We start from the raw sequence: 12,338 nt of genomic DNA on the forward strand, positions 1-12,338 counted from the left end.
TGATTTCATGATCACTTTCACCCAAGCTTCCTTCTACTTTCAAATTCTCAACGAGTTCCTCCCTATTTGTTAAAATCAAGTCTAGAACAGCTTCTCCCTAGTAGCTTTCTCAACCGTCTGAAATAAAAAGTATATAGATATACAATAGTACCTTTTAACATTCTTTTGAAGCTCACCCACCAATGAACTGGTACACTTAATACTTCTTTGAGGTCTTGACCTGAGCTAGCCGGCTGCCAGCGCCACATAAACCACCTCCTATTTCCCTAAATACACACCAGAATGCAACTTTAATTCTAGATATTATCAGCTAAATTATGAACCAGTGGCTCTAATGGAGAGGTGCACAGTTAACTACATAGGTGTATATAGGGTAAGTTCAGGGATAAAACTAGTGGAGTAGAGCAGGTCAGATGTTCAGAAGTGGCCCTTCCTACACTTTTTAGAGGTCTGTGTTCTCTCCCCTTAGCATCAGTCTCCACATGCTAGCAGGAGCTTAGAGGAGTGTGTCTGTGGACACAGTCCAGTTTCAGCAGTGATTGCATCCCATAAGGATGCAATGGGTACCTCAAGGAGCCTCCTGCCATCTCTTTCTTACCTCCCCATGCCAAGGACAACTGCCCTGAGAAACTGAGATTACCTTATCCTATAGGGCAGTGGTTCTCAGACGTCATTGCACCACGACCCCCTTCTGGCAACAAAAATAACTTCACAACCCCAAGAGGGGGACCGAAGTCTGAGCTCACCCAAGCCGCACTGCTCTGGACAAGGGGGGCAAAGCTGAAGCTCAAGGGCTTCCGCCCCAGGCAGGGGGCCTGCAACCTGAGTGCTGCAACCCAGGGCTGAAGCGCCTGGGCTTTGGCTTCAGCCTTGGGCAGTGGGAGTCCCGAGATCCAGCAAGTCTAAGCCAGCCCATGCAGCCCTTTTCAAAGGGGATTGCAAACCACTTTGGGGTCCCGACCCACAGTTTGAGAACTGCTGCTATCGGGAAAATGTTCCACTCAGAAAGTACATTCTCAGTCTGTGCACAACAGCATTATCCTGCCTTAACTGTTTATTCACCTCACAATGTTTAATCACAACTAGAACTGTTACTCGAGCTAAAATTCTACCCCTCTTCTCCTGTACTTTGCATAGTCATCTGTTATCCTGAATGAAATGTTTTACAATAAAGCAATTGTTTGTAAAGTTCAGCCATGAATATCATTGCAGCAGGCGATTCATTCACTTCCTCCCATCTCCAAAGATTCTCAGAAACCTGTCAATACATCCTGTCTGTCAGACTCCAGAAAAGAACAGGGACAGCCTTTGTTTTTTGTCTAAAAGGTTAATTATTTACAGGAAGTAGCTGGAAATCTTATTCCTCTTCAGCAGATATATTCCCAGCTCTCCGTGCTCGAGGATCAATGCCGGAATAAACAGTATATGAAAAAGCATAGAAAAAAATCAATAGATGCATTTGAGTAAAAACATCATGGCAGTGAGATGAAAAGCAAGGTGATCAGACAATTGCCTGGGTGAGAGAAGAGATAGAGCTTAGGGCTGAACGGGAGAAGTTTGTGACTCTGAGTTTCAGTTTAGATTGTCGGACTTGCCTCTCCCTTCAACTGTGAGTGAGCTAGAACTAAAGCCTATGGGCCCAATCCTCAACTGGTAAAAACTGAGGTACTGGTTCATTAGCTAGTAGATGGATGGGTCCGAAAAGAGAGATCTGATCAGTGGTAACAAAGAAACAAAGCAAACAATAGAGAATAAAATGTTGTTTTTTCTATCACTGGGATGGTGGCATTTGAACCCTTTCTGCCCTTTACCTCACAATTCCTCTTTTGTCTCTAACTCCCTGGTGTTTTTATGGGAGAGTGGAAGGAGGGAGGACAACCAGATGGGTGAGCAGCTCAGTCAAAATTACTGTTAATTATTAAACCATTTATAAAGCACCCTGCCATGTGTCCCTGCTTTCACAGCTAGCTTTGGCAGAATGGCTCTGATAAGCACCTGTTTGTTGTTAGTTCAGCTGTCTTTAAAAATAAACCTTTGTGTGTCTTCATAGAGAGACTTCCAGGTAAAACACATAGGTGCATTATTACCAAGTACAGGAAGGACAGATATTCAGGTACATGGTGCTGTGTTTTTCTACCTAAGAATATGCATTTTTCTTTCTGATTCTAAAAGCTGAACTTAGTGCTCTGATCAAAAGTATTGTCCAGTTCTAAAGTTCTGGCCATGCTTCCCGGCAGTAGGGCAAACTGGAATGGATTTTATTTACCATCTCTGATAAGCTAACCACATGGGACATACTCCTTTCTGTGTCTTTCTGCCTTGTTGTGTAGCTTAATCATTCTAATAGCCTGCCAAGGAACACTGCTTGTAACGTTCCTTTGGTGATGCCTCCTTACATTCATGGACGGCTGAAATGCCACAAAGAGATGCAAATGTACTGCAGGAATATGGTTTTCCTTTATACAGTTAACAGCTAAATGTTTAAGCAATGAGAAAAGCACAAACAAGGAGACAGGATGCATTGGTCAAGGAGGCACCACTCTTGCACAATTTTACTTCCCAAAGTGCTTTACAAGGAAGCTAATTAAGTGAAATGGGTCCATGGTAAATAAGATGAGCACTATTGTTGGTCTTACACTGGAAGACAGGCTTTGTATCCTGTGGGACAGTAAAAGCAGTCCTGTAATCTAATATGAAACTCAGTCGCTTTTCTGAACAGGATGAGATTGACACCACCATACTCTTATTTTGCAACTGAAACTCACATATCAAGTTGATGAGCCACATCAGAATTTGGACCCATTTCTATATAAATGGATTGATTTGGTTTCTCTGGACGGGATAGGGGGTTCATTAGCAGGAAAGGTCCTTTTTATTACTCTTGGGGTATGTTTATTTTGTGCTAATGTTGTATGTGTCACAAAAAGACTGAGTCTTTATACTAAGCCAAAATAATGGCTATTCCAACTACTGTTCTCCACCTAACCCTCCCCACCACCCGCTCACTGAGCCCTCATCCATTGCTCTTATTTTAAAAAGTCAGATACTGCACACAAAGACAAGTCCATGACAGCTGGGATACATCATTGCCATGTCTCACATACCTGCCCAGTGTGTTGTTCCTAGCAGAATGTTACTTGCTCAGGGGACATCATTTACTGTGACACCAACCAGTTAATTCCGTGAGCAGCACAAGACGCCTTTTTATCTGTACCAAAATTTCACTGAAGATCGGGTGAAATTCTACGCTCTGTGTTGTGCAGGTCAAACTATGATTCTAATGGTTTTCTCCCGGCATAAAATTTATGAAACACAAACTGTTGCTCTGATTCCAGCAAAGCATCCTAAAATGAGCAATGGGGAAATGCTACTTTTCTATGGCTACCTAGGAGGTCACATTAACGGGGTGGCTCCAGGCACCAGCAAACCAAGTGCGTGCTTGGGGCAGGAAGCCGCGGGGGCGCTCTACCGGTCGCCACGAGGGCGGCAGGCAGGTTGCCTTCGGCGGCTTGCCTTGGAGGGTCTGCTGGTCCCGCGGCTCCGGTGGACCTCCGGCAGGCATGCCGCCGAATCCACAAACTGGGGTCCTCCCACAGGCAAGCCGCCAAAGGCAGCCTGCCTGCTGTGCTTGGGGTAGCAAAATGCCTAGAGCCACCCCTGCACATTAGTGGCGGTGCTGAGGGAAGTTCTGGTGGATGGACAGCACAGAAGCCGGATAGGAGGGGACTAATGAGAGAACTGGAGAAGAGTAAATCTAAGCAATATGAATAGGCACACTTCATGGTAGGTGTGCTTTGGAATGGAGTCCAGAATGATGCCCAGCTATCCCATTGACAATACATGTGGGGAAGCTTGGAGGGAATGGAATACCATATTTTTGTAGAATGAAATACCACTCCAGTCTCTGAAGGCTAAAAAGGGTTAAAACATTAATTAATCCTAAAAATTAATATGGAGGTTTTGCTTTCAGCTTTGGAGTTTTTGCTTTCAGCTGCTTCTCCCAGTACATTTAGAGAAGCCCTTGCAAATGCTGTTTAGAAAACTGTTTAAAGCTAGAAATGGCTGCTTTATCTCAAAGTGCACAGTATTTATGAAATTGCCTATTAGACAGAGTCAGCAAACTATCTGTGTGACAGCAAGTGCTACTGAAATGTGATGAGGTCAGTGGTATATTTAATTTCCTGCATGGCGCAATTCTTGCTATGCATCGTAGTTGAAGATATTTATTTTCTTAAGATGCAGGCAAAAAATGCTAGCAAGACTTGAACACTCCTTTTATGTTCAGCTCCATCTGCTCTTTGTGATACTCCTATGGCTGCAGTGAGAGCGAGACTCCAGAAGGAGCTGCCAGCAGGATATTTTCCATGAAGACACCTTGACTCCAGAAGGTGGTCCCTCACCTTGGGGTGAAACAGCTCAGTTCTTATATAAAGAATATCTGTTGGCTGTGGCGTTGAGGCCAGACTGAGGCCTCGGTAGGGAGAAGTTTTAGTGGGCTCGTGCTCCTTGAATTACTGGCTGGTTGAATTAATTCTATTGTGCAAGGGCTCAGTACACTGCTGTGTCTCTATGTGACTTATCAGTCCTCACCTTCGAAGGAAACCTTCACAACACTTTAAAAAGACAAACTTGGGAGCTTAAATTCATTTCTCTGCTAGACACTAAAAATAATGCACTGAGCAGACACTGGATTTATGGTTTGTTACAACAATCTGTAATCCATTAACCCCCTCTTTTTTTTCCTATCACTGCAGAGGTGTTAACAGGCCGCTCTGCCTTGAATGGTACCTTATAATATGTGCTAACTACTTAAAATCATAGGGTTAGAAGGGACCAAAAGGATCATCTAGTCTAACCCTATGTCAAGATGCAGGATTTGTTGGCAGGATATGCTCAATAATCCACCTTGCATTTTGCTGTGATGTTGGAATTACCTTTCCCAGACCTGAAGAAGAGCTGTGTGTGGTTTGATGGCTTGTCTCTCTGACCAACAGAAGTTGGTCCAATAAAAGATATTATCTCACGCACGTTGTCTCTCTAATAGTCTGGAACTGACACAGCTACAGCTACGCTGCATACATAATATCTGTGAAAACTGTTATTTTAATTGTTTCCATGCCTGCTGGTGGGAATAGATTTATCTAAACTGAAATATACAAAATTAATCATAGCAGTATCATTATTTTTATTGCAGTAGCACCTAGGAACCCCAGTCATGGACCAGGGCCCCATTATGCTAGGGTGCTACATAAAGACATGATAAAAAAACATTCCTTGCCCCCAAACAGCTCATGATCTCAGTATAAGACAAGACACAAACAACAAGTGGATACAAACAGTGGCTGTTACAGTATGCAGCACTTAACATCTTCACAGTGTTTTACAAACAGTACCTAATCTGTTCGTGATTAGCAAGAGTACGAAAGTTTCCTCCTTGTGCAATAGAAAATGAACCCATACTATTTTGTTGCGAAGTTATCTTAAGGAAGCTAAAGGTTAATACAACCATCAAGGAAATACAATATAATTATCAGGGAAATGTAGGCTAAAGTTGAAGCAGAAATAAATACCTGCAAGATATCCTTACTGACAGCTGGAGATTAAGCACTGGCTATCCTCACTCTCCAGAGTCCTCTATCCTGGGCCATCTGGAGATCTGTGGTTGGCGGCCCATACCCCGACTGGGGTGACGGGCATGAGTGAGTGAGTGATCCTCACTCTGAATTGTATCTCCTATTGCATGGGAATGTGAGAAACAGTTTTTCTTGAGTCCCTTTCACACTGACGCCACAGAAGTGCATGAGAGTTTTGCCATTGATTTCACTTGGGCCAGGATTTCTCTATAGGAGTCTGACTTTTTTTTCTGGCCCCATTCTATCATTATTCATATACCTTCAAACCGCAGCACCAAAACTAGTTAACTGAAGCTATATGACAGAAGGCATTGTAAATGTTTTTGATAAATCACAAGCTTGCTGACAGAGGGCCATCCATTAGCATGTAACCACATTCATCATACTGTGAGTGTGCTGAAAGCAGCTTTTGCAAGGTGATAAAGCAAATGTCATTTCAATAGTTGCTGATGGTTATATGAGCCAGAAGCTGATTCAAATGAGCTTAGAGAACGTTCTGGTGTGCTGCTGAATATGACTGTGGTTCGTTGGATTGTTTAAACAAATGCATCTCTAAAAAACTCTTCCCTGTTCTTTTTCAGTCTAAATAACAACCTGATTCATGTCATTGGATTCTTTTCATGGTCAAATTTAATACCAACTAGATCTACAATAGATGGGAGCCCTGGGTGTTTTTATGTGCTTATTTTTCAGCACTTGATGTCATAAGTGACCTCTGAAAAATGCGTGGAAAGAGAACGTAATCTCAGAAGAGCACATACTGCAAAGCATATGTTGTCCTTTGGAATGTTGCTCAGAGTAAAATTAAAACATCTAAGGTGCAGTGGGAGCAGATGAAAGAAAAAACATGGGGGCACAGGGAAGCAGCAGTAAAGAAATGAGATTATAGGGGGCACATCGTAGCTTTCAGGTTTGATCCACTTTAATTGCAGGTGATCTTGAATCCATCAAGTATCTCTTGAGAAAGTTTATTTGTGGCATTTCTCAGGTGCCTAACATCTTGGTGTCTAAGTGCTGAGTGAGTTCTGAAATTGCTGTGGATTACTCAAAAATAAGATACTACTCAGCATGGTGGAACAGGGTCCTTGGTGAGCATGGAAAACGTCATGATGCAGTGACATCCTTGATCATGATGATGCTGTGTTATGCTGGGTTATAATAACATTGTGTAGTATCATGACTTACCAAGAAAACATCCTAGCATGAACATCCTGATCTTGTGAGTCAGGAGCTTGCTATGTGGGACAGTCTTAGAAAAGAGATGAGAATAAGACTTGGGGCCTGATCCTTGTAGTTAGTGGGGACTGTGTACTCACGTACCCCTCAAATCAAGCCTATAGACTGAGAGACAATAAGTATCTTCTCAGTAGCTGTTATTGTTTTTAAATAACTATACACAATAGTGCAGCTTCATGAGGATCGACCCAGTGTAAGAGCCTCTCAGTGAGTCAAACACAAGCCATTGGGCTCGATATAGGCTTCACTGAGTAAAATTTTATGATCTGTGATATACAAGAGGTCAGACCAGATGATCTGCTGCTCCCTACTGGCCTCAAAATCTATGAGTTTATGACACAGAGCTAGTGTAGAGGCTTCTATGCTACCTCCCCTTCTCCTGCTCCTGGTGCAGTAGGTATAACTGGAGGAGAAACGGGACATGGCTGGAGCTTCCTTATCCTCCAGCAAACTTTGGTTGCTGTATCAGGCCTTTTGACAGCCAATGTAATTTAGAGCAGCTTTTAGGCTGTTCTGTGTTATACCCGGCGAGCAAAGAGATGCATAGACAGGTCAGGCGTCTTTGCAATATCCCCCCTGAGGTGCACTGTGTGATCCGTTGCCATAGCCAAGGCTCTGAGCCAGGATGTATAATTCTGTCCTCTGGGGTTTGGTGATTATCTGCAAGCTAATCAGGCAGTGGTTTATAAATGCTTTATATGTAATGTACCTAGATTCCCTTGATGAAATTCCATCTGTAAACGTACATAGATAGGCTATATCATACTGTCATGTCGTACTAAGAACATCCTATAGAATCCTTCCAATAAATTGAACCTGTAAAAGAAAAATATGACTTTCATTTTTCTACTAAATGCATAAAAATGACTTTAGTTGAAACATTACACATGGAATCTTGGAAGCATAAATGAGATTTTTAAGGGATCTAGAAGTGGTTAACTGTGTTTGATAGCTGTGGGAACATTGACTTCTCTTAACATTTTGCTCTTGAAAACCTTTGTAAAACAGTCTGGCCTACATATGACACTAAAGAGCACATCACAGCTTGACACAACTTCTCTGTGAAATGCACGGAATGCAGCTGAGGAGAACTGCAGAGAACCACCTGACAAATTATAATGCTGATGCAGATCAGCCTTTATGAGACCCTTCAGGTATTTCTTGCTGTATAGCTAGGTGATATAAAAATATTTAGGCACAAATAGTTGTATAAAATCATTTCAAGGGGCACTCGACTAGATGGCATAGGGAACTGGTACTATAATGCAATCTTTGGATACTGATCCAATCATTGATGCTGATCCAAACTAGGGGCCAAATCCTGCAAAGAGAATGAGAATTGTCCTTATCTTCCCATGGGACTAATGCCATTAAACTTTGTGGAGCTACCTATTCATAGATTCCAAGGCCAGAAGGGACCATTGTGATCATTCAGTCTGAGGCTGTTAGTGAGGGTGTGCAGGATCAGACAGCAGGTCAACAGTAAAGAGCCTTTGGCATTGTTAAGTGAATACATGCTCTCAGTAGCAACTACTGAGCACCCTTGCTGTATTTTCCAGTACAGCCCAAAGTTAAGTTTCCTTTATCTCACTAGAACATATAGCAAATCAGTGTCAGTGGCAAAACGACTACGTTATCCTCCTCTAAAACCCTGTCCTTGAAACCCATTTATGCCATGCTGCTGGCAATGATTAAGGCAGCTGGTACACTATGCCCGCTGCTTATTACACTAATTATAACTGACTCTTTGTTCCTCCATGTGTGTTTGTATCCACCTGTTGTTTCTCATCTTCATTAATCTGTAAGCTCTTTGGGACAGGCACTATGTGTACAGCACCCAGTACAGGGGAGCCTGATCCCAGAGCAGGGCCCCTCGGTACTACTGCAATGCAAATAATATTGTGAGACCAGAGCTTTTCTGAACTATCACAGCTGGATTCTGGGATACTGACAAGTGATTTCTCCAGTATTTGCTTCTTTTTTTTTTCTGTCTTGTGACTGGATCTCTGACACACAGATGGTCAGGGCAACCATTGTCACTGAGCGAACAATTTATAGCAGATAGCGTGTTATAATTTCACCTCTTTCCCTATGTGTGAATTGTCCACAGAGAGTTAATGATTTTTTCTTAGCTGTCGTGTTCTTTAAAATTAGTCACCAGACAATTTTTGCAAATAATGTTTGGTCTGCAAGTTGTTTGAGAGCAGTTCATTGTGCATATATAAGGCCCAGAATCTGATCTTGGTCGATTGGGCACCAGGATGTAAGATCCTTGAAATCAGTGGAAGTTAGGAGCTTAAATACCTTTGTGGATCTGGGTCACTGTTCACATGGGATGGTTCTGTTAGAATCAGTTTACTGAAGCAAAGACTCATGTTTGCAAATTCAAAATTTGTTTCCTACTAACGTTCTTCAATGTTTTCTTTAAAACTGTCTGTTTCTGCAAATGCTGCCACCCATAAACTCATTCACTGGAATATTTGCCATGAAAGGACACAAGGATGCCATTGTCCACTGCGGTGACCACAAGCACAGTCATATATCCTTTTGTCTTTTAAACACCTTTTTGCCCAGGTCATTGACCCTCGAGGGGTATGTTTATGCTGCACCTGGGGCAAGCCTCCCAGCCTGGATCCACAGACTAGTGTTAGGGGGTCTCGCACTAGGATGCTAACAGTAGCTGTGTAGACATTGCTTTGATGTTGCAGCTCAGGCTGTAACACCCCTGCCTCAGGCTTGACAGCCCAAGCTCCAGCCCCTAGCTACAACATCTACACAGCTATTTTTTGTGTGCTAGCGTGAGCCCTGCTAGCATAAGTCTGTGGAGCTGGGCTGGTAATCTTGCTCTCATAAGCAATCTAGACATATTCCAGATGACCCTGTTCTTGCATCACTGTGTATCAATTGCATAGACATACCCTAGGTGATCCTGTTCTTGCGCAGTTGCACAGCAAATACATCTAATGAATGGCCATGGGCCACATTTGCTGTGTGGACATATTATATAAACTGTGAGTGGTTCAGACCCAGACTCACCAGTTCCATACCTAGCTTATTGTATACTGACACCTGTGAATGCCACTCCTTCTTTGCACCTTGATAGGGGTCTAATGGATATTACTTGCCATGTACTGGATAAAGTTCTCTTTCTTCTCAGTAGTATACAAGGGTTTAGAGAAAATTATGAAAGTAAAAATAATTAAATTCATAGATCTAAACAGTGAAGGGGATTTATTGCAACATGGGTTTACCAAAGGTAGATAATGCAAGACTAATCCGATTTCCCTCCTTGAGTAAATAAATGATTTTTTTTATAAGAGATGCTCCCTAGATCTAATATATTTGGACTTCAGTAAAGCATTCAACACAGTTTTAATTCAGTTTAATTCATGTAATTCAATGAGGGAAGGTGTGGTCAGTACAAACATTGTAAGGTGGATAAGGAATTGGCTAAAGAGAAGAAAACAACAGGTTGTGCTGAAAGGTGAATTATTGTATGGGAGAGAGATTACAAGTAGAATTCCTTAAGCATCAGTCTTGGGAACAATCTTACTTGATATTTTTATTAATGACCTTGGCAGAAGAAGTAGGGGTGTGCCAATGAAATTTGTTGCTGATGCAAAGTTGGGAGGCATCGTCCATAGAGAGGTGGATTGGAGTATTATACAGGAAGATTTGGATGAACTTGAAGACTGGACTGACAGCAATGAGTGGAAATTCAGTAGTACAAAGTGCAAGGTCATCCCTTTAGGGTCTAATAATAAGAATTTCTGCTACAAGCTGAGGGCTCATCAATTGGAAGTGACAGAGGCCATGAACATATTCAGGCTGAAAATTGGAAGAATATTTCTAACCATCAGAGGAGTGAGGTTCTGGAACAGCCTTCTCACAGGAGTTGTGGGTCAAACAACTTAGTTAGTTTTGAGAGAGAGCTGGACAAATTTGAGTGCAACTGTATGATGGGTTGCTTGTGATGGTGCATGGCAGGGCTCAACAGCCATGGAGCTCACTTTTGGTTTGTATCTTATGTTCCTAAAGGTCATGCTTCAGGGCTTGAGCCAGCCACTGGCAGGAATAAGGAAGGGATTTCCCCTCCCCCCCAGTGTATTCTTGGAGGTTTTTTATCTCTTTCCTCTGACACATCTGGGATGGCAGTGGCTAGAGAAGGGCAGGGTGGGCTAGGGCTCTGCAGTGGCACCAAGCTTTCTCTCTATCAGGTGCTTGGTTGTCTAGTTCTTGCTCACATGCTCAAGGTCTAACTGATGGCCATATGTGGGGTTAAGAAGGAATTTTCCCCCAGGTCACATTGGTAGTGACCTTGGGGTTTTTTGCTTTTCACTGCAGCATGTGGGAGTAGGTCACTTGACAGGATTATCTGGGTATATCTCATTTAATCAATGATTAAATTGATTATGCACTCTGCCTTGAGCACTGGTGCACTTTGATCCCTCCCATTCTCTGCCTGTGGCACATGATAATTTAGTCTCCTGTGGGTCTCCATTTCCATTGGTCTCATTTCTGTTGTTGGATTTAGTGTGCTGGGTGGTGTTGGTGTACTCTGTGATATACAGGAGGTCAGACTAGTTGATCCTTCCTGGCCTTAAATGCTATATGACTCAAGCAGGAAGACTCTTGTTTTAATAATAATAAATGGGGCCTAGAGCAGCAAAACAATGTGAGCCTGTTTACTGAATGGAATGGAATTAGTTGTTTAAAGGGCTTCTTTTTCACTTGTTTACAGGTTGCACGGCCGATACCATGAAATGGCACCGAACATTGTGCCCATGGACTACACCAAGGATCCAGATGTTAAACTACCTATACAGCTTATAATTAACATGCCTGAACTAAAGGTATTGTTTCTAACTGCTTAAAAATGGTATCATGTTAAATTTGCCTCAAGGGAGTGAGTTTGGTACCATGGTTGAGTGATAACTAATGTGAGAAGCTGAGTTCCTCCCCTTCCTATTCCAGGTAGGACCAATGTCTGACATTGGAAATTATTTATGTAACTACGGGAAGTACAGACTTCCCCTTCACCAAGGGAGCCAGGACCAGTACTTGAAAGGGTGGAGAGGTGTCTCATCATGATGTCAGCTGCATGTATGCAACTCCTGTTGAAATTGATGGAAGCCGTGTGCAAACAACTTATAGGGCCCTCCAGGAGTTCCTGGCTCCTAGCTCTGTGCTCAGACCACTAAGCCAGTCAGTCTTTCACTGTGATCTGTGGAGAACTTGCTGGTGGTCTTCAGAGAGCTGGCTTATCACAGGTGCTGGTTCCTCTTCCTTGTTTCCTGATGCTAAATTACCTAAAAAAGAAGTTGAGAACACACGAACTACTCCCCATATTACTTTTCTATATAAGCAAGAGCTTGTGTTGCTACAGGAGTATCACATGATCTTAGTGGGAGGAGAGGGTGTCATAAGACAATCAAAATGTGGTTTACATCATGCAAAAATTTAGAGTGA

General features: G+C 42.6%; 1 protein-coding gene across 1 annotated transcript in view; it reads left to right on the forward strand.

The window, feature by feature from the left end:
- The window catches only part of CIB2 (calcium and integrin binding family member 2), a 118,711-nt gene that overhangs the window by 62,331 nt on the left and 44,042 nt on the right, over nt 1-12,338 (forward strand). The window contains exon 3 of the mRNA XM_032763080.2: nt 11,611-11,722. Within this exon, the coding sequence (XP_032618971.1) occupies nt 11,611-11,722 (112 nt within the window). The remainder of the gene's footprint in view (nt 1-11,610; nt 11,723-12,338) is intronic.

Source organism: Chelonoidis abingdonii, chromosome 9 (genome assembly GCF_003597395.2).
Source record: "Chelonoidis abingdonii isolate Lonesome George chromosome 9, CheloAbing_2.0, whole genome shotgun sequence".
Classification (NCBI taxonomy): Eukaryota; Metazoa; Chordata; order Testudines; family Testudinidae; genus Chelonoidis; species Chelonoidis abingdonii.